At 33.0% G+C, this 22,589-nt stretch overlaps 4 protein-coding genes and 1 pseudogene across 8 annotated transcripts; 2 read left to right on the top strand and 3 right to left on the bottom strand.

Moving 5' to 3' along the window:
• Positions 1–3,348: 3,348 nt before the first annotated feature.
• On the top strand, positions 3,349–9,269 carry LOC114401790. Of its 2 annotated transcripts, XM_028364385.1 has the most exons (5): positions 3,349–3,582; positions 3,847–4,046; positions 5,270–5,742; positions 5,923–5,996; positions 7,875–9,269. In XM_028364385.1, exons 1-4 carry the CDS (start codon positions 3,411–3,413, stop codon positions 5,957–5,959), a joined length of 882 nt encoding a protein of 293 aa, XP_028220186.1. In that variant the 5' UTR covers positions 3,349–3,410; the 3' UTR covers positions 5,960–5,996; positions 7,875–9,269. The 2 variants fall into 2 exon arrangements, with proteins under 2 accessions (XP_028220186.1, XP_028220180.1); XM_028364379.1 differs by lacking the exon at positions 7,875–9,269 and having other exon boundaries at positions 5,923–6,475.
• LOC114401784 (two-pore potassium channel 3-like) lies at positions 6,744–8,964 on the bottom strand. The gene is made up of 2 exons (XM_028364377.1): positions 7,928–8,964; positions 6,744–7,371 (listed from the first exon to the last, which is right to left on the bottom strand). The coding sequence occupies exons 1-2, from the start codon at positions 8,926–8,928 to the stop codon at positions 7,227–7,229; spliced, it is 1,146 nt and encodes a 381-aa protein (XP_028220178.1). The 5' UTR covers positions 8,929–8,964; the 3' UTR covers positions 6,744–7,226.
• Positions 9,270–9,770: 501 nt separating the features above from the next.
• On the bottom strand, positions 9,771–14,950 carry LOC114401760. Of its 4 annotated transcripts, none has more exons than XM_028364344.1 (8): positions 14,845–14,950; positions 13,891–14,520; positions 13,506–13,694; positions 13,150–13,241; positions 11,565–11,624; positions 11,340–11,409; positions 10,880–11,083; positions 9,771–10,322 (listed from the first exon to the last, which is right to left on the bottom strand). In XM_028364344.1, the coding sequence occupies exons 2-8, from the start codon at positions 14,500–14,502 to the stop codon at positions 9,924–9,926; spliced, it is 1,626 nt and encodes a 541-aa protein (XP_028220145.1). In that variant the 5' UTR covers positions 14,503–14,520; positions 14,845–14,950; the 3' UTR covers positions 9,771–9,923. The 4 variants fall into 4 exon arrangements, with proteins under 4 accessions (XP_028220145.1, XP_028220159.1, XP_028220152.1 ...); XM_028364366.1 differs by having other exon boundaries at positions 10,007–10,159; XM_028364358.1 differs by lacking the exon at positions 11,565–11,624.
• A 2,424-nt stretch (positions 14,951–17,374) lies between these two features.
• On the top strand, positions 17,375–19,562 carry LOC114401754 (AT-hook motif nuclear-localized protein 16-like). The gene has a single exon (XM_028364332.1). It carries the CDS (start codon positions 18,643–18,645, stop codon positions 19,399–19,401), a length of 759 nt encoding a protein of 252 aa, XP_028220133.1. The 5' UTR covers positions 17,375–18,642; the 3' UTR covers positions 19,402–19,562.
• Positions 19,563–19,925: 363 nt separating this feature from the next.
• On the bottom strand, positions 19,926–21,707 carry LOC114401746 (annotated as a pseudogene).
• Between the last annotated feature and the right edge of the window lie 882 nt (positions 21,708–22,589).

Below are 22,589 nucleotides of genomic sequence, written 5' to 3'. Positions count from 1 at the left end.
AGTATGATGATATCATAATATATAGTAATTTATAATTATATCATTAATAAGAAGAGTCGGAATTTTATGAATAATCAATAAATATATTTTTATTAGTCAAGTATTTATTAAGTATTTTTGGTACAAAGTCAATATAAAGTATTCATATATATTAGAGATAAAGAAAAAAAAAACTAAAATTTAGAGGATTTAGAGGTCGTAGCATCATTGCATTGCCTGTCCCTTGACTTCGCCTGACCACGAACCACATGATTTTATTACAAGCTGAAATTTTTAGTTTAACTACATGAGTTAATTAAGCTCAAATAAGAATACTAGATTAAATTGTTTAAAACATATAATTTTAAATTATCAATAAATTATATTCTATTCACTTATGTTAAAAAAATTAAAATTTTAATTAAAGTGAGTTTTTTGTTTTGTTATGATTATTTATTAAATAATCTTACATTATATCAAAGTTAATTTTCTTTAATATATATGTTGTGTTGACCAAAAAAATCAAAAGAAATGGATGGCAAGCAAGATTTCCTGGGTTCATCATTATCCTTCTTTCTTTGAGAATGGAAAACTCTTTACGAGGAGCATGAAATTGTTAACATATTTGAGTGCTTTTATGTTGGATTAGACTTGGTAACTTCAACCCGACTTGTGACATTCATCCCCCCGTACAATATATGTTAATTTCAATGCTAAAAGCAAAAAAATTCAGATCGAGGATGTGATTCTCTTCTCTGTATCTAGATTTATAATCTAAGTTTTCAATGAAAAATGTAAAAAATTCATGTCAACAAGAAGGTATTAGGTGTTTTTTTTAAAATGTTATTTATCGTAATCAGGAGCATGATGGAGGCGAATAAAACTTTAAAATGGGATAATAACAAATGAGACTTATCACCAAAATTTATTTAATTTAGAAATAACATTGATGAAGCCCCTTTTAAAAGAAAAAAAAAATGTCTTCAGAATTGAAGTTTGGATTTATGAGCTAAATACACAAGTAAAGTGATAATATCCTATGATGGACGTTTTAAAAGAATAGTTACTCTTAACCAAATGTGTAAAATAATTATGATTTTGTTTTTGCATGTGAAAAGAATAAAGAAGAAAGTTTATCTATTTATTTAAGAAAAAGGATGTATAATTCTAGTTTAGAATCTTGTATGATTTTTATTTCTTTAAAAAGGGAAGTTTTTTTTTTTTGAATATAAAATGGTTAACTTTGAAAAAATTTGAGCTTCGCAAAGGGTAATACCACTCTTACGTTTGTAATTAAAAAATTACATAATTAAGTTACCTAGTTTTTTTTTTCTTCTTCTTTAAGATTGTGGTTTGATTATTATATTTTATTTGATTATTTTAATGTTATTTTATCTTGAATTTAGGGTAAAAAAAATTGGACTAGCTAGGCCAAAAGGCCCGAACTCTAAAAGTTTTAATATATATATATATATATATATATATATATATATATATAATAATAATAATAAAATATGATAAGTAATTGGGTGGATTAAATACGAAATAGATTGGATTATCAAAATCAAAATTTGAGATCCTACCCAAAATAATCAAATTTGCATCTTCAATCCAATTTAAACCAATGGTCTAAACCAATCAAATTTTTTTGGTTTGAATTGATTGAGTTTACTAAATTATTAGATTGGTTTGAATTTGTGGTCACCTCTACTTCTAAATACAAAGTCTCTCGTGTGAAATTTTCATAAAATCATATGTGAATTGTATTTAAAGCTTGACCTTTAATTTATGTCATCGTGTCTTCCTTGATGGCAACCACCCTTCTCCTTTCTTCTAACAAGTTCATTTTTTTCTCTCTTCTAGAGCTAGTCATTATGAATAAAGGATGTACATAGCTTGTCATGAAGTTAGGCACTCATATATCCACAGGGATATATAATTCTATCCTATATATGATTGTAAAAGGACTTTCATTTGTTGCGGATTAAGGGGTGGTGCGATATGTCCCGAGGAAATGATGAAATTGCTTTGCTTAAGGGAAAGTAATCACAAGCCTTACAACCTCGTAGGAATATGTTGGTTTTCTGTGAGTTTGTGGTGTTTTGAATGTCACCTATAATTATTCTAACACTCAAGTTAACGTGGGTTAGAATCAAGAGAGGAGAGATCAGGTGATAACTTACTTTGCATAGGGTGACCCAAGGTATTTATAGTATTTTTGAACTTATCATTAGCGATAAAATTAGTTAAATATTGATAATGACACTGATTCAAAGATTCTCCGAAAGATATCATGTGTAGTTAGTTATGTAAGTATTGGTGTAGTGTTGTTACCCTACATGTAATGTGTGATTAAGCTCTTTTAGTAAATGCGCTTAACGTGTCACTATAAACATAGACTATGAGTTCAAAATATGAATAAATGAAAATAAAAACTTTGTAATAATTTATTATATAGTTATTAACTTTCTTCTGATAGTTGATTATAAACATATTATTCACAAAAAATTTAGATAATAGCAACAAATATTATATAAAATTTCCATGAATCCTATTTTTAACAATTTAAATCTTAAAAAAGTTATTTAGTTCATAACAAAAGATTCTCCATACAATCGTTACCCAAGGGAAGTGATTGAGAAATATGTAAACAGAATTTTTAATTAAAACTCTCATTAAAAGTGCATTTATAACACTTAATGTTATATTTTTAATTTTTTTTACGGACAATGATTAATAAGATCTGTGATAAGAAAAAAAAAGGAAGTATTTTGTTTAAAATAGTATTGACATATTTTTTTGGTTGAATTAATTTTTTAGTTTTTTAATTTATTTTTTACATTTAATTTTGTCATATAATTTTTTTAAATTTAATTTAATTATCTAATTTTTAAATTAATTTAATTTGATTTTTCAGTCTAAATTATAAAAAATCATATTTTGTGATAGTTTAAAATTACTATAAAATTATTTTAAATCGTTACAAAATATATATTTTTCATTGGAATGAATTAGTTTAAAAAATTAAAAGAACAAATTGAAAAAAAATAATTAAAAAATCAAAATAAATTAATTTTAAAAATTAAATGACTAAATAAATTTAAAAAATTAAAAGAATAAATTAAATCTATATAATAAATCAGAAAAAAAACTTATTTTACCATATTCTTATTATGATTTTTATTACATTCAATTACTTTTTTAATAAAAACTTATTTATTTATTAATTCATTAATAGTCAGTCTCGACCCTAACAATAATAAGTTAATAAGAGAAATGTTAAGGTTTATTAACCTCCTCTAAAAAAAAAAAAAGATTAACCTCGTATCTAAATTCTTAGCCAATGTAAGAGAAACAGAAATTGTGCGCGTTGTCTGTGCGTTGTGTCTAACAGTCTAAGTCTAACGTTGTGGAGCATAGAAGAGAAAGAGATGATATTGAACTGTGTCAGAGTGACAGCTATGCCTATGATGGCTGTTCCTAGGTGGAGATCCACCTGCTGCTGCGCTTCTTCTTCGTCTTCAGTTTCAACCATCAACACAGACCAACTTCGTTCTCAACTTGATCAACTTCATGCAGAAGCTGATGCCACCAGAACCAAGGGTACCCTTCTTACCCATCTCTCTTATTCTTCTTGCTCATGCTTATTTCATTCTGAGTTACTTTCTCTATCTGAATCAACCAATGTTTCCTAGACAACACCCATTACAGCCAGTCTCATGAATATGATTAAAGTTTTAATTTTTTTACTTTTCCACTACAATTCTCACCAAAAGAATTGAAATTGGACTGCTGTCTAAAGGGTTTGTTAGGTAAAGATTGAGGATTGAGGCTTATAGTGAAATAATTGTATGTGATGGTTAACAGCAACTAATGCTAGATTGAGGCTTCTGCGACTGTCAGAGGCTGCAGAGAAGCTTAAAAAACAAGCAGCTATAAGCATTCAAAAGGGGCAGGAAAATTATGCAAGGGAAATGCTTTTTCAGAGGAAGAAAGTGTTGCAGGCTTTAGACAAGTCTAAAAGACGCATTGAATTGCTCGATGAGCTTTCCACCAAGCTAAGTGAGGTAAAGTGTATATTCATTATTGAATTCATCAGTACTATAATAGTATCTTGTTGTTCAGTTTTAATTTCTATTGTAATTATGGCAATATTAATACATTTAGGGAGAACAGCTCTGTTAGATTCTTAATGTAATGTATGGCAAATATGTTTGAGGAAGGGATTTATTTTAAGTGTTTGTGAATAAGTCGTGATTTATTTGCTAGTAGAGGCATGCTCACCTTCAGAAGGAACTGTGTATCCCTCTCAAGCTATTGCTTTCTTCTCTCTGCATATATCAATTTGTTCTCTATGCTCATTTGAGGAGGATTCCTGATTCTCATTTGGTTTGTATAAGTTATTTCTATATAAACTCTTCCTTTCTTGTATAAAATTGTTTTGGAATTGGTTGTATCTCAATAGAAAGATTTGCTGTCAAAGAATTGCAATCAACATCTTTTGTAGAAAGTGATGATGAAAAGTGGGTTCCTTCCTTCAATTCAGTGTATGTCCTCAGCCTTATTTGTTGCTATCCTGTTATATATAGTATGCACCACGCGAAATTGTTTAAATATCAGTCTCTGGGAAATCAATTGATGGATGTGGTGGCATTAACTTCAACATTGCAAAAAACCAAACTGCTTTTGAATTTACCTGTCACAAATTATTTGAAAGGCATCAATTTTCCTTGGTTCTGCTTAGTCTGAAAATGGAGAGTCTCATAGTCAAACTCCAATATAATGTTTGTATGGACTTAAATAGTTTGTACAATGGCATTTATTAACTAGTTCAAAATACATAAAAGCATACACTGCTTACATTAGACAATTGGGATTTGCTGCAAAACTCATATAAGAAGTTAAATTATGTACTAGGATTTCATATATCCTCATTTGGTAATCAAGCTTCTTAGACCAATGTAACTTGTAGTTCTAAAAGTATACTGTTAATACGTAGGCCACTTAACCGTATATAACCTTTATGTTAGAGATTCAAAAATAAATAATGACTACCTGCAATGATTGTCTCAATTTCTCCCTTAAATCTGTATTTCGGTATATTCCACTGACTGATGGCATAACTATGCCTGTCAACCTAGACTGTTAGTGTTGAATGTCTCATGTATTTTAAAAGATTTGTTTGTTTTGCATCTATGTGTATCCCACACTCTGTATGCTACTGTTGCTTTTACTCAAAATGTTCATATTTTAGTAACTGTATAATGAAAGAAACGTATGGTGGGTTCAGGCAATATCTTTGAAAGAAAGTCAGCTAATTGGAAATGTTACTGTGAACATTGAAGACTCAACAGAAGATGCTTCAAGTCCAGTTCGAATTATTTCTCCAAAGGAGGAAGTTCAAAATGATGTCACTAAGGATGACTCAGATCCTGATACGATGGAATTTAGTGATATTCAGGATGTGCAACTTTCTATCGAAAGTGAAGGAAGTCCACTGGATGATAAGGAGACTCAGAATCTTCTGGAATCCCTTAGTATCAGCACTTCAAATGAAGACAATATAGCCAGAAACTTGTCAGAAATATCCTCTTATGAGGATTTCATGGAACATATAGATAAAAAACTCAGTGAAATTGAAGCCGAACTAGTTACTGTTTTGAATGTCTCAACCTTGGTACTGGATAATGAAGAGAGACCAAAGAATTCTAGGTTGCAACAAACAATTGAACTCCTTGAGAGCATCCATGGCATTAGACAGAGGTATAGCCCTTCGATCTATTAAAGCATAATTCTTATTGCCTCCTTTGAAGATTTAGCTATAAAAATCAATTTAGAGTAGGTGCTCTCTAGTGATTTTGAATTATTGTTATGAATATATTCATATTAAGAGAAAATAATAAAGAAAAATAATGCAACACTTTCAAATTTCCAAATTTACAGAATTAGAAGTACCAAGGAGGCAAAATTGAGGATCTAATCAATTTTGTTTTGCTCAACTCATCTTCTGCTTCCAGGTGAGAACTAACATCATTTGTAAAAAAAAAAAAAACTATGCCACAATTTTCTTGTATCCCTTAATCACTTAATGTGGAAACAGGAAAGACACATTTGAGATGCTTATTATTAGTTTATTAAAATGAAAAGAGGTGTTGATGTACCACTATTCTTTCCAACCCACAATCATCTGTTTGGTGATGGAGGAGCAACAGATTGAGAAATTTGACCAAGGAATAAGGATAGCCAAGTGAAGTTGCTTGTCTTTGTCCCTGTCTTCAACTTGCATTCCAAAGTTTTTTTTTTTTACCTTATTCTGTCTCATAAATGTACGTAGTAGTGAAGTTTTTTTGGAGGATTGCATGAGATGTCCTTTGTGTGTAAGGTACTGTTGCGTCAATTACCCTGCAGGTTACCGCCTAAAGTTCTTATTGTTGTCATGACTCATAAGAAATTAGATATTAAATCATGCATCTACTTTGTATCAGGCAGGCTAAAAGGTGTGGGTTTTTTTTTTTTTTTTTTTTAGTTTTAAATATGGCTTCCATGATTCACGTATTTAATATATTTGTTTCATGCAATACCATAAATCCCCATCATGTGTTTGAGTTTACACAATCCATGATGCACACGTTATATGATATCAGGAGCTTCTGCCACTGCGGATGAAAATTTTCTGTTTCTGGACTCGTGTAAATTTTGTTAACAGTAGCCATGATAAGTGTTTACAGTTTAACTCATTTATTAATCAGTGACTGACTAAACAATTTGTTTCAGTATTATAGCTATTATTTTAGCTGCTGATTTTCAAAATAGAGTACCACAAAAATCCATATTGTGTATTATTTTTACATTAGTATGACATCACATCAAGAAACAAATAGAACTAGCACTAAGAAGTACAAATAATAATGGGCACCCGTGACCTTATGCTTTTCAATTTTCACAAGTATTGGTGCAAGTAAAGGCCAATGCTTCTATAGTTCTGTTCACTGAATATCCGTATTTCATGCGTATGGGCAAATGCTTGGTAATGATGTGCAATACACTTATAACGTTTGACCCAAAAAAAAGAATAAAGGATGAGATAACACTAAGGTTATCTTTGTGGCCTGAATGATAGTCTCTAGTTTTAGTAGAAGAAATAGTCACTCTATTCATGGGATAAGATTGCAAACATGAGACACTCTACAATAGTGGCAGTCTCGTGTACTACTGCTCTGCCCTTTTAGAAGATATGTTTGGATTTATTAGACAGTATCCATGAGGTCAGCAAGAGTAATCTTGCCATACATGCCATGTTCCAAGGAATCAAATTGTTTGCTTATTTGCAGAATGTCTATCTCAGTAATCTTCCCCATTTGCTTAAGCTTGTATATGACAAAGTCAGACTTGCTGCACCAACAAAACTAAAAAATGGTTACAAAAAATGAATGAAAGTAATATAACTCAGTAGTCAGTATTCTATACTGAACTGAAATCATATGGCCATAAGAGAGATGTGCAAGGACTTTTAATTAAGAAGTTACAAATTTACAGTAGAGCATTGGGACAAGAGTGAAATATATTATTTATCCTCTTCAAAACATGATAATTTCTTGATTTAAGGTTGGTCTGAGATGATGATGGTCTTTTGATTTCTGTCCCCATCTTGCTTCTTTAACTGTGATTTGTGAAGCTAAAACAACTAGGAAATGTTCTAGGAACCTGATATACTCAGGGATTCCCCTTTGCTAATTTATCCTACAATTTCTTATTTTCAAAGTGACTAAAACAGGCTTTAGCCACGAACTTCTAGTAATATTCTGTTTACTCTTGCTTTTAATTAGGCCTTGACTTCTTATAACTCTCTTTGTAACCAATGCACTGATTCTGCTTTAATCCATTTATTATACAAGCGACAAAACAACAAGGAAAGATATTATATGAGACTACAAACATTCAGGCATACCTGATTGATCCATCATTATCAAGGTCTGCAGCTGCTAAATCTGATAAGGTTATCTTCTTCTGAAGAACCCATTGTGCCATCTTACGATTTCTCTTGTGAATACTATATTCAGTAAGGTATATAAAGGCCCTGGCAACTGCCAGTGTGCTTACCAAAAGCCATATAATTGCAAAGCATCTTCCGGTTACTGTTCTGAGAGAAAAATCCCCATAACCAACCGTTGTAACCGAAGTAATGGAGAGATAAATACTGTCATCCCAATTCAGGTCCTCAACTAAGTGCACTGTGACTGTTCCTATAGCAATGCAGCCAATCACAACAGCCAAAGCCAGACAAACTTTGGTTCTTATTCTCATTCTTCCTTTCTCTTCATCAACCATATAAGTCCTGAGAATTTTCTTATATCTATTCTCATCCATCATGCTCAACAAGAATGCCTCTTGTGTATCACAAATGTATGCAACCAATCCATTGAGCAGAAAACCAAGAAATCCAAAACCCACCAAAATGAAACCACATGTAAAGATCTTGGTAAACGTGGAGTCAGGAACAATATCTCCATATCCAATAGTGCAGAGAGTTACCATTGTAAAGTACACAGCATCTACAGGCCTGAAAGTGGTAGTGCCCCTGAAACTCCCACTAGTCATGTACACTGTCACCCCAATTGCCACATACAAGAAAACACCAAGAAAAGATAGCCTCACTATTGAAGTTGATGACTTGTGTGGTTCAGATGGTTCTTGAAAATCTAATCCCATGTCAGTGAATAATAAAGATGGTGCAGAGCGAGAGCGATGGATAAACTTTCCTTTCTTGAAGGCCAAGTTGGCTATGAGGTGCATAGAAGTCTTGGCTTCATTGGTGACATGATGAGAACTAGATTGGAACAGGGATGGGGCAAGGGCAAGAGCAAGATCATGGATAGATAGTTCCCCAGGTGATGATCTGTTTGGTGAGTCTGCTTTCCTAGAGCAAGATCTCAGGAGGGACTCCTGCATGGTGCATTCAAATTGCAGTTGAGGACTGGTGATTACAAGCTAGTATCACAGCTTCTTTCAACTACTAGTCAAACCACAGAGAGGAATGGGGGATACATGTATGTTGTAGCTGAGAGTCATAACTCATATAGCTTCTCTCAACTGAGAGCTCATGCATAGGTTTATTTAATAATATATGTTTCCTTGCACAAATTTTATTCTAATAAGGAGAGCAAGTGAACATTTTTAATTTTAATTTAAATTAACGGACTACTAATATTGAAGTGTCTTGTTGTATTATATGCCCCAACTAGAACCGAATCACTAAATTCCATATAGCTGCCATTAAATATTCCAATTGATCCCAACTACGTGGAACACGAACCCCTTGATTGTATGCCCCAACATTTTGTGTCCAGGACTGAGCCATGACAAGCTACAGTGGACACTAACGGAGAAAAAAGTTAGTTACATCTACTTTTCCTTGGTGGTACTGATATTGTAATGCTGTAAATGATTGATTGATTATATAGATTATGAATGAGGAGAAAAAACTGATTTCATATCTCTGTAAAGTAGTACAATAAAGGTGTACATGGAATGAGTACGTCCGATTGCAGAGGATAGCTGCCTTATATTTAACCAAGTTAACAGATACAGTTGGGATCAGTTCCAGTAAGGTGGCTGATAATAGACTTCATCAAAGGACAACAAACAACTCATGAAATACCCATGTTACCGTTTCTTTTTTAAACTAGTTACTTCAGTGATTAAATCATTATTATTATTAAACACAGAAAGGGTCATTATAGATTCATTTGTAATCATTTTCATCCAACCACCTAAAAGTTATTACCCAAAGATGTCAAGAGATAAATAATTCCTTAAGCCAAATCAACCTTGGAAACAAATATGTTTTACATTTCAACATATCTTTTATTGGTATCACCTAATAGGCTAACAACAAAGACAGCATGATAATTTTTTGAGCCATATATCCATAGCCCTACAAAAATCTAGTGACTGCACAACTTTGACATTATGAAACGATGATTTGCACCATTTGGTGGCCGAACTGCTGCAGTTTGAGCCTTGTGAGGCACCGTTTTCCGTACTTGTGCATGAGTTTCTGCTTCATGTTGAAACATCCTGACTAGCTCTTGAAGCTCTTGCTTTCTCAGTGCAACATTTTCTTCAATGATGGGTTTTTTCAGGCCAAGGTAAAGCAATCCAATTCCAATTAGCACGACCCCTAGCACAAAGAGGATCATGGTGAATAGAAGAAAGGCATAAGGAGTTCCTGAAGATCCAGGTATTCCATCCACATTTATGCCAAATAGTCCAGTTATGATGGAAAGAACAAGGCCACAACCCCCGAATATTCCCAAGTTATGGGTAACTGTGAGGCTTCTGTCCTAAAATAAGTAGGAAGAGTGAAATTAACTAACATAATGAAGTCCCCTATTCTCTCTATTTTCTTTATTTGAATAAAAATAAAATGAAAAACTGGATTGACACCAACATGCAGAGGAATACATATATATATCAAGACTATAGTACTATATATAATTATACAATTTCATCAAGTATCCTGTATACACTAACTAACTGATACACGTATGCGCACACACACTCTTCTAGTGTACTACAAATTTTAGTTTGCATTATGAATGCTACAGAGATATAAAAGCCAATTAAATGAATATATTAAAAGAATTACTTTTTAACTCGATTAAAAAATTAAAGTCTTACTATAGTCCTCCAAAGATAAATGGCCAATTCAAGTGCATTATCATTTTCATCTTATTGGATACAAAATATCGTGCACCAGTAATAATGCCAAATAAATTCTTTGCATACTTATAGTTATAGAGCTACTGTATGAACTCAGGTACATAAATGAATTCAATGAAACATTTGTAGCTTACTAATTTATAGATTATGGTACAGTAGTTGGTAAAAAATTAAAAACCTGCAACCATGCCCGGACTGTGCTTTGCGTCACATCCTGGATTATGAATAAGCGACCTCGAACTGCTTCTTGCTCCCCAATCATTTGCCTTGTACTCTTCATTACTCCTTCCAGCAATGCTCTTGCTGCATTTCCTCTCAACTGTTTAAGAAGTTCAAAAACAATTTCCTCTCTTGCATGGAGTGACCATTTCACTCTTATAACCTGTAAGGTCATACAAGAGATAAGGATATAAAATTTTGGGTACACAATTTACATAATTACCTATGTACCAAATTTTATTTTATTTTTACATAATTACTTATTTAAATAAATGATTAGAGCAGTGCAATCAATGAAATTGTGCGATATGTAAAAGTTTCACTCTCTACAACATTTCTTATTTTTATTTAACAAAGTTACAAGTTTATAGCAGACTCTACCAGTAAAGTATTAGTCATGTTGTAATCTGCATAATTACCTGGGTTGATAATCTTCTAATTTCTTGGTTCAGTATTATAGTGAACAGATGCAGATCCTCATGGCTCCTCCTACCAGGAAGGAAAGAACATTGTGTAACCAAGTTACAAACAAAAAAGATAAAATGCGCACCTATGCTAGTAATGCTACACTTCTTAAGTTCTTGTATATTCTTTCAAAAAAACAAAAGTTCTTATATGTAGTGGTCCAAAGCACATGCAATCACCTGTTCATAAACATCAATTCAACTTCATCTGCAGCCCCAAAGATGTGTTTACGAAACAACCTATGATATCATGTTCATTAGTAAGAAATAATTATGATGACACTGCATATTAGATTGTGATCCCAACTAAGTATGATTTTAGACTGCGATAGAATGTTAAAAAGTAAACCATTCACAAAGATCCAAAACTTCTATAATTATCACCAAGAAAACTGATTAATATAGCCTATGCTAATAACAGCATCAGATTTTAAGAATAGAAAATTTATCAGTTTCAGAGAATATTGTTAACAACAAATTCAAGAGAAAGAAGGAAACAGGGTGATATTACAACCAAATTCAGTCTAGATATATCAAAATAAAAAATAAAAAACAAAACAAAACACGTCCATTAATTAATACTGGAGCTAAAGCCATTACGCTCACTACCCAATTTGATTCCCGTAAAAGCAGGATCTATGAGGGAAATTCTAATTGAGTTACAAGAACTAAACTATAGCCATGTGACTGAACCTTGTGACTGAACAGAACCTTTTTGACAGTAATAAGAAAAAACAAAAAGGGGGTTTCTATCTTTCTCTGTTCAATGCCTTTCTTTTTATTCTTTCTATTGAAAGTCATGGATTTCTTAAACCTAGTTTCACTCTCTATTCATGTTTTTCAAGAGGGCAATGTGTTCCTTCCAATCAAAAGTAACTCGTTTTCTCTTTATTATTTTTTCTTGGATAACAAAAACCAAGAATAAATAAATCTACTACGAGATTAATTTTTTTTAAGTCATATAAAATATGATGAAGACTTCCAGTATTCATAATCTTCACTTTCATGAAGAGGATGAAAAAAACCATATATGACTATCATACACCATGAATTTCCACTTCACATGGAACATGGCGGCTTGCATCATGCGGTATGTTTCTCTTTAGCATATATGCATATGATTGCTGACTATGAAAAGGAATAGCCAACTGCAAACAGTAGTTGTTGAAGCCCCAGTTGCAACAATCAGACAACCCAAATAGACCTAAATCATATTTTGAACTTCATACATTTGGTCTTAATGTGTTATCCGCCAGATTCGTTTATCATGTTCCTTAAAATTCTGACGACAAGGAGATAAAGCAATTTCATATATTCTCCCAAATTTTGTACATACTCTTTTACTCGAATATTCATTACAATTTTTTTTTCTCCATTCTGTGTGTAATTTAATCATATCTAACTAGCAATAGAATCTAGAAATAGTATACCTATGCATATATGCTTGTATTTATGAGATTGTATCCACATAGCAGATTTAATTTGAAGAATCGCAATTTGTTTACACTTTACCTTGATAAAAAAAAAAAAAAGCATTGTCTAATAAACACACCCTCTTAGCAATTTGGATATTCATAGTTCAGGTGTGAATTTAATTACACCATCTCCAACAGATTCAATCAAGATTATGTTTATCTTATATTTGGAGGTTATATATAGAATTACCAGTGGAAGAAAAAAAAATATAAATTAAAGGGAAAACAGTAATCATCAACAGCAAAACCAATACAAATCTAAATGGTAACAAGATGTAAATAGTATTGACCTATCATCCCATCGTGCAAGTCGGCTAGCTAGGTGTGCTACAACCTCATGAATGCTGCATGGATTTTTAGCACCTCCTGCAGCCAGCAGTTCCTGTATAACATAGTTGAAGGCAACCAAGGACAAAAATAATAAAAGAATTATGCTTCTGGCAGAATAATTCTTTGATTAAGTATTTCAATCCTCTAGAATTACTCTCAGAACTGCATAAATCCCATTCATTCAATTTATTTCATTATATAATAAATTAACATCTTCCAATTAAATTTAATAAACTTCAATGGTTAGATTAGATCCACAACAGCAGAGGATCCATATCTGTCTGTGATGAATGAGGGGGCAAAAAGACTAACTGACCTGAACTTCTAAAATACCTAACACATTGATATTTGAAGCAGAGCCCTTAACATGCAAAGCAGTCACCAAAAAGTTTTGTGCCTGCCATGCCCGTAAGACAACGGGAATGTCATCTTCCTCAGCAAATGGATCACCAGCAGACTGCCCTAGAAGTTCAAATAATAATCCTCCTGCAACTCGAACTGGAACCTATCAAAATAAACACTAATAATTAAAAGCTTATTTTATAAAATCAAAAAGCCTTTTCACCTATTCATTGAGTCATTGATTTTACTGAAAGAAGCACAACAACCAATAAGACATTTTCTAAAGACACCCGATTTGCAGCAAATTGAATTTTTTAAAAATAAAAAAATTAGCAAATTCGACTTTCAGTCTCAATTACCTCGTACAGAAGGTGTTTCATTCTATCACTTATTAATCTACTTTCTTCTTGCAAAGCGATGCTGATGGCAGGATGCAACCAGCGAGAACTACCAAACCAGGCAGTAACAAAAGGATCAGCAGCATCCAAATGACACCACCACGTGGGCCCCACCGGCCGTTCCCAGTAAGGAGTCGCTACATCTGCAACAGGAACATCACTCTCATCATCCGTGAAATCAAACGGCTGTGCATCACCACTATGCACTGCCTGAACAAGTTCAGAAATTCTATCCCAACCAATTGGTCTCCAGTATCTCCTTGGAAGATCCTCTTTGCAATACAAATGAAAATCATCTCCATGTGAATCTGATTCATTCAAACTGTTTCCAATTCTCCCTAAGCAATAATCCTTCTTCTTGGTAGGTCCATTTCCCCTCATGAATTCAAAAGCACAAATAAGTCCATTAGTCCAAAGTTCCCCACCCTGCTGCATGTTATTGTTACTATCTCTGGTGGAAGAATAGGTTTTGTGATTCCCCTCCTTCATTTTACTGGTAAATGAAGCTGAATAGTCTTCATTCATAGCTTGCATGTTGCTCTCAAGAAGAGGAACTAGAGCCTCCACAACCATTGACGAGAGAGTCAAATGCTAATTAAAATCAAAGCATCGTCACACAAGAAATGAACAATTAATGTCAGCTTGATCACGATGATGATTCACAACATAAAACCCCAGAAACTAGACAAATTGAATCAATATATCAATCACAAGGTTCCTAACTTACTATTACCTTGCCACAAGCATTAATGCAATGTATGCAAATAGAAGTATTAGTATTATTATGATGATGATGATTTCAATTTGGATGCAATCATGCAAAGCACAAAAATAAAAACCACATGCAACAATTAACACAAATTAACTGTTGAATAAAGTTGAAATGGAGAGGGAATTGAGAAAAAAGAGGCATACTGGAAGCAAAGAGAAGAGAAGCTAGGCATTTTGTTTATAGGAGAAGAAGACGAGAAGAACCGCTATGATGGTCATGGTCACCAACTCAACCTCTTTGCATGTAACGCCAACGTGCCATTGCCATTGATATACGAAAAATAATTTATATATAGGGAGAGAATAATTTTGAAAAATAATTAAATTATATTCTTAATTAAAATATTAAAAATTAAATCATTACTTATTCAAATATTTTTAAAGAAAATTATTTGAATAATAATTATAATTTTAAAAACTTATATAATTTGTTTATATTTTGAAGAATATTACTCCAACAAAATATATTTTCTATAATTTAGTTATAATTTTTTTAATAATTTCATATTCCATAATATATGTAATTTTAATGAAACAATAATTTTATCTTTTCTATATTACTTTATTATTGATTTGCTACCTGTCGCAAACCAAATATTTGATTAGATTAAAATTTATCGTACTCTTATCATATATTTCTTTTTTACGTTATCATATTTTATTCTTATTCTACTCTCATATTATATTTTATCTTATTATACTGACAATCAAACGAACTATTTAGTTAATAAGCTGAAAATAAATTCTAGTAATTAATTAGTAGAGATTGTCAAGATTTACAATAGTGATTGTGATTGATTTTATTTTGCTAAAAATGATTACGGTGGATAGAGATAAGAATTCTTTTATCTTTAATTTGATGTTTTCTTTCGTACTTGTTCTACTATTTTTTGTTAGCTATGGTGAGTTAGGTTGGAAACTGAAATAATGTAAATATAGTAACTCAAATAATTAAATAACTTAAATAATTCAAATAATAACTCGCATAATTAATTTAAAATAGTGGTTCTAAAAGCAAACTACGTAAAACAATTTGATGGAAAAAGCCTTTCTATGATTCGATGAGAATAATGTTTTAAGTTTAACTTCAAGTGGTAAGGAATACGATCTTTGGTCAAGTGGAGAAGGCAAGACTGAGAGTGAACAAGCTGGTGTTGTGCAGAAAGGATCACATTACGTGCAACTTCTAATGGTAATCTTATTTTATTCCTTAATAGTTAATATCACCCCTTTCTATTTAATGTTACATGTATATTGACGTAGGTTTCACTGTAGCTTTATCTTTCAATATTGTCAAATACTTAAAGTTTATGTCAGAACCTGGAGAAGCCACTGTTATGGGGGAACATACAAATAGGTGAGTTTTTCAAGCAATCTGGTGTCACGTGATACCAGTTTATTCTATATAGTTTGTTTGTTGTTTGCTTTATATAAAATTTAAGAATGTTTTGGCAAAAGAATCATGTTTTTTATTTAATTTTGATCATGCCATGTCATATACATGTGATCCTTCTTCAACAATTTAATTTATTCTCAAGTAAACCCTTAAAATAGTTTCAACAATTTTGATTATTTTCACTAATAAAAATTAATAAATAGTAATTAATATTTATTAGTTTAAACTATTTTCTTATACGATTTTGAATCTTCTTATATGATTTTGAATCTTTTTTTATTGATTCAATACATAAAATATGTCTTATTAGATTCATGTACAAAATTATTAGAAACGACTAAGTTTGAATAAAAAAATATAAAAATTACATGAAAATTAAGTCTCGCTATTAGTCATAAGAAAATTAAAATCTAATAATTATATTCTTTTTGTATTGTTCATAAAAATTATTTTTTATGCAATTTTCATTAGTTTTAATTCTCAATTTTTTTTTTTCAGGTTGCAACCATAAAAAGTCCAATTTTGTTGACACTAGAAAAAGCAATCTTGATGTAAATGTTAGGACCCAACACTAATCAGGTGTCTTAGACAGTAGACTAAAAGTATATGGGAAGACCTCAAAATTAGATGCTAGTATAGCATCTCAAATGTTGAATACACAGTAAAAAGCGTGTGACCTAGCATTCAACGTGGATTCCTTTCTAGCATCTCTAAGGGAGACCTTCCAAATGGAAATCAGCCAACGTGGATTCTTTGAAATACTTTTACTTAATTTTAATTAAAAATTTGACTTGCATTTTAAAACTACAATCTAGATATATCGAATTGATTAGATTTATTTTTTTTTTCTAAGATTATTATCACCTTATTAAAATTGAATTTACATGTAATTTGTGTATATCATATTAAATTAATATACACAGAGATATTGTTACAAATTATTTATTTCCATAATTCCTTCTTCAAATTTAATAATCTTATATCTTTAATTTATTTACTATATATTAATGAAGTACCTATTTTAATACTAAAGGCACTTTTAATATTTTTCTTCTTCATACGTGTAAATTTATCACATTTACTAACATGATATTTACCTTATATGTTTTAATTTTTCTTAAAAAAAATTACTTATACTTTGAAAATATTTGTGCAATGCACCAATAACTTGTTTAGTTTTCTTAGACTAGTAGCTACAGGGTAGATGAACAAAATAAGACCACCGGAGCATTTCGGTAAACAATATGACCATTGATCATAGACCATTGTTTCAGTTGCTGAAAAACAGTTAACAAACAATAAAAAGGTAAGACTGTGGAATACAAGACCAGACTTGGATCATATCAAGATTCCAAAAGCACCAGAGCCTTTCAATTCTCCCAGTCTTCTACAGTTATGCATAACATAAAAAAGGTGCAGAGAGTTTGTTAGAAATAGTGTAAAACAAAAGGCTTCAGACCATGTCGGGAATGCCAACAAAGGTTAGTACAGTTGGTAAGGACTGAGTTCATATTCCATTAGGATATATAAGTTCATTCTATTGTCGATGTGAGAACTTTGGTGAGAGATAATCTGTTAGTATCTCTGTAGGCGTTTTTTGAGTCTCAAAACCTACCCTGGTCTTGATGAAAGCCGGTAGTTTGCATGGTTCCTCAACCTGCATTCTCCATCCACGTTCTTTAAATCTCAGGACTCAGCAGACACGGAACAAGACCTCGAGCAGCAAGGAGAGTTTCAAGATTTGTCATCCAACAGAGGCCAGGAAGAACTTGATTGCCTTGGAAGACATTCTTCTCGGTCACCCTTCCTCTTTGTCCCCTCATGAATACAAAAGCACAAATAAGTCCATTAATCCAAAGTTCCCTAGTGGAAGACTGGTAGAGTGCAAGAACTTGAGCATCAAAACCGGTCAAGAAATCACTAGCAGTTTACTTCTATTTTCTACATATCACTCTTCTGTCATTTTTTATAATTAGATGCCAGTTGCTTGTGTGGCAAAAGCTGTTTGTAGTGTTAGTTGCAGAGCTAACAGAATAATTGCAGTGTTACTGGGCAGAACAGAATTACACACTCAATGTTCCCTTAAAATTCCCTCTCTTTCCCTCTCCCTGGCTCTTCTTTCTCTGCACTAACTTGATTTCTTTTTTATCATTCATATGAGGGCGAGCGTTCAATTGTTAATGCATCAGGCAGAACTGAACAGGCATATCATGTTAGGAACATAGGGACATGCAATTCTATATTATTATAATGTGAGAAAGGAAGTGTAGGTGGCTAAGATTGTGAAGTAAAGCGTAATAATTATATGCCATGAGATATCTGTTGGAGAAGGCAATTGACATGAGCCAAGTTAGTCAGAGTTAGGCAGAGTAATGCAAAAAACAATAATTTGTGGTTGGTTGGTATTACTTAACTCCATCCTACAAAACAATCATTCTTTTGGGTCCTATAAAATTTTTTGTCATAATTCAACTACTTAAGCTTTTCTATGAAGACGAAGAGAGCGATTGGCTCTTTGTTACTGCACATTTTCCTCAAAGTGTCTTATGTTTGGTGAAATGGATAGAAAACAAGAACAAGACAAGGGAAACTCAAACATGTCTGGCACGGATGTAGCTCTAATATCTCCCAAAGTCCCAAAAGCAGTTTCACCACTTTCTTCTGCAGCAGAAGGGGACACCTTAAGGCGACCACGTGGCCGGCCGGCCGGCTCCAAAAACAAACCTAAGCCACCAATAATTGTCACCAGAGATAGTGCTAATGCACTGAAGGCTCATGCCATGGAAGTGAGCTCTGGCTGTGATGTGAATGAAAGTTTGTCTAACTTTGCAAGGAGAAAGCAACGTGGCCTTTACATATTCAATGGAACAGGCTGTGTAACGAATGTAACGTTGTGCCAGCCAGGCTCATCTGGTGCCATTGTGACACTTCACGGTCGATTCGAGATTCTTTCACTGCTGGGGTCAATCCTTCCCCCACCAGCCCCTCCAGGGATCACAGGCCTCACAATTTACTTGGCAGGTGCTCAAGGGCAAGTTGTGGGGGGTGCTGTGGTTGGTGCTTTGATTGCTTCAGGCCCTCTTGTAATCATGGCTGCATCATTCATGCATGCTACTTTTGATCGCCTTCCATTGGAAGATGATGAACTTGCTGCTGCAATGCAGAATCAGCATTACCAAAATGGACGCACCCACCATCTTGATATTTCTGACTTGTATGCAATGCCACAGAACCTGCTCATGAATGGTACAATGCCCCCAGAGATATACTCTTGGGCACCAGGGCAGAACTTGTCAAAAACCTGAAACTTAGCATACTATTTGTTAGTTGTCTCACATCCACAAAATGCACTGCAGTGTAGCTATCAGGGGTCTTCCAAGGTTGACATTGCAAAACAAGATGATATGCTTATTCTGATGTATTAAGAATTATTTTAGCAAACTAATAGGTGTACTGATTTTCAATACAATAAGATCTACTTTTCAGAGTTAATATTGCGTATTGCAGCATTTGGTATTAGAACTTCAAAGCAAAACATGCATGACGCACAGAAGTTAAGATTAGTAAGTCTAGCAATGTTTGAACTACTTTCACTAACAAAAAAGCATACTTTAGTTATCACTACACTAAACCAGCTAATAGTAAAGGTTGTATAAATATTAATACTAAATAGCTTTTTTCTGGAGGCCTAAAGCAAGGGTTTGAGTCACCTTATACTTGGGTTAGCCCTGCAGACAGACCTAGATTCAAATTAATACAAGATTTAACAGATACCACATTTTCTAATTAAATTACCAATATGACTGGAATAATTTGGAAAGAAATAATATAACAATAATGAAATGGATTTTTGCATATTTGAATTTCATGTCGTTGCCCTATGCCCCTATCTTTCTCTTTCTACTTTAGGTACTTTTTTCCCCTAATCAGACTATAAATTCCAATGTACAAGCAAATTGGATATTCGTTCAATTGTGAGATCCTCATATATTGTAACTCTTCTATGTATTAAAGCTACTTCCTTACATACAGATTGATTTTTAAATTTCACAAGTTCATCACTTCGGAGATAATCAATCTTGAAGTGCAAAACTGGAGTCATTCAGTAAAGAGTAAATCTCTCGAGCTTTAAGATGTATCCTCCCCCCTGCCAAGAACTCATGAACCTCTTCCTATAGTTCTATTGAACTGCATCCTGGTTCCTTCTCTGCCAATCTTTGTCTCATCAAGATTCTATGCTCCATTGCCTCTTCAAATTGGTTGGAAGCAGCCTGAACATTAGACATAAGTAAATAACCACTGGCACATCACTCGGATTTAACTCACAAACTCTTTGTGCAGCTCGTTTCGCAATTTCTACATTCCCATGCTTCCTACAAGATGAGAGCAAAGATCCCCATATAATAAAATCTGCTCTTATAGGCATACCATTTATTAGTTCTTCTGCCTCTTCTAGGAGCCCAGCTTGACCTAGCACTTCAACCATGCAAGTATAGTGTTTTATCAATGGCTCGATCTCATACTTATCCATCATCAGTGCAAAATAATCCCTTGCTTTTTCTACTGCTCCTATATATTTACAAGAAGTTAAAACACCAATGAAACTTACATGGTCTGGCTTTAAGTCTGAGGCTTCAAGCTTTGAGAAGTACTCGATCGCTTTTCTCTCATAGCCATTCATGGCAAGTCCTATTATAATGGAGTTCCAACATGATAATCCTCTTGTTGTGGGTGATGCCTCAAACACTTCAATAGCCTTTAAAATAGCTCCACACTTGCAGTACATGTCAATAATTGCTGTGAGAACAATGACATTCAACTCAAAATGTTGAAGTGCTCCTAAGTGAGCACAAGCACTTAACAGACTCACCATTGTAAATTCACTAGGCTGAACCCTTTCTCTCTGCATCTTGCGGAAAAGCTCCAATGCTCCATGAGCCTCTTATTCCTAACATATCCACTAATCATAGAATTCCAATAACTTTAGTTCTTGTAAGCATGTTATCAAATAACCTCCTAGATTTATCAACCTCCCCACACTTAGCAAGCCCCATGATCATAGAATTGCAAGCCACCACATCAAGTTCCACAAGTTCATCAAACAGTCTCCTAGCCTCACTCAATAACCCACTATTAGCATAGATGTAAATGATAGTATTTTGAATAAACTGATCTTTTTCAAGACCCAACTTAACAACCCTCCCATGAAGCTGAGCTCCATGATAGCCAGAACCCAATTGAGCATAAGCCTTGAAAACAGAAGGGTAAGTCAAGCGTTGTGACTGAACTTCAGAGCACAACACATCAACAAAAAGAGATATTGCAAAGTGTGGAGTTGAGCTACGAGAGAAGCCTCTTATGATGGTGTTCCAGCAATAAAGATTTGGGGTTGGAATGGTGGTGAAGAGCAAGTAGGCATAGTTGATGTCACCGGATGGAGAGGCGCAGAAAGTGAGGACGCGGCTAGCAGCGACGGTGTGGTGAGCAAGGCCAGTTTTGATGATGTGGGCGTGAATCTTTTGGAGATCTTTCATGTTGGTGCATTGGGTTTGGAGCATGATGAGACATGGTTGGTCGGAGATGAACTTTGATACGGAGGGTGATGATGATGATGACCGTTCAAATCTAAGATAGGTGTTAATCAAATTAAAAAAAATCAATTATGATTGTTTGCATTTTAAATAATTGAGTTATTAATTCTTGACAATAAATTATTTTCCGAATTAATTGTATAATTATAACAATAACTTTAGTTTTCGGGAGAAATTTTTTTGGCCAACGTATATTATTTTAAGTAATAAAAGATTTTAAGTTATAATTTTATAGACTGGCATTCCTGTTGTGCATGGCAATTGTTGCATGCAATTTCATATTGCACCGGTTCGAATGCTGGTAAAGGTTAGAATTTTACTGTCATCATTATACATATATAAAAAAACATTTATTATTATGCCAATCAAGAAGCACAAGTTACTCAACAGATAACAAATCACATTATTTTACTTAAAAGCAATATGAAATTGTGAATAATCTTGGCAAGGTCTTGTATTACATGATCTAAGTAATTTACAGTGGGAATTAATGACTTTGATACAATTAGTTAGTTCACTTCAATAAAGTTTAACCTTTATGTAGATGAACAAACATGGGACATGGGTTGGGCTGCAATATCATGACCACCGTTCTTTTACATCAAAAACATGGAATCTGTTAAAGTTAAAATTATGAAAAAAGCTGGTAGTACAATCAAATGGCAGCAATAGGTAATGACACTTTTGCTCCTGCACGTAGAAGTCACAGTCAAATAACAACCCAACCGTGTCACACCTTGATTGAAAACAAAAAAATATCATTAACTAAAAAGAATACTTTTAATTTTCCATTGATTTAGGAACATAATAACAGCATGTGTAAAGACAGCAGAGAAAATGAGAAACACAATTTTCATATAGAGGATATATTAGGAAGAAGATTGAATACAATGTTTCTTTTC

This window comes from Glycine soja, chromosome 2 (assembly GCF_004193775.1).
Source record: "Glycine soja cultivar W05 chromosome 2, ASM419377v2, whole genome shotgun sequence".
NCBI lineage: Eukaryota > Viridiplantae > Streptophyta > Magnoliopsida > Fabales > Fabaceae > Glycine > Glycine soja.
Note: the sequence above shows the minus strand (reverse complement) of the source record. Positions and strands in the feature narration are given on the sequence as shown.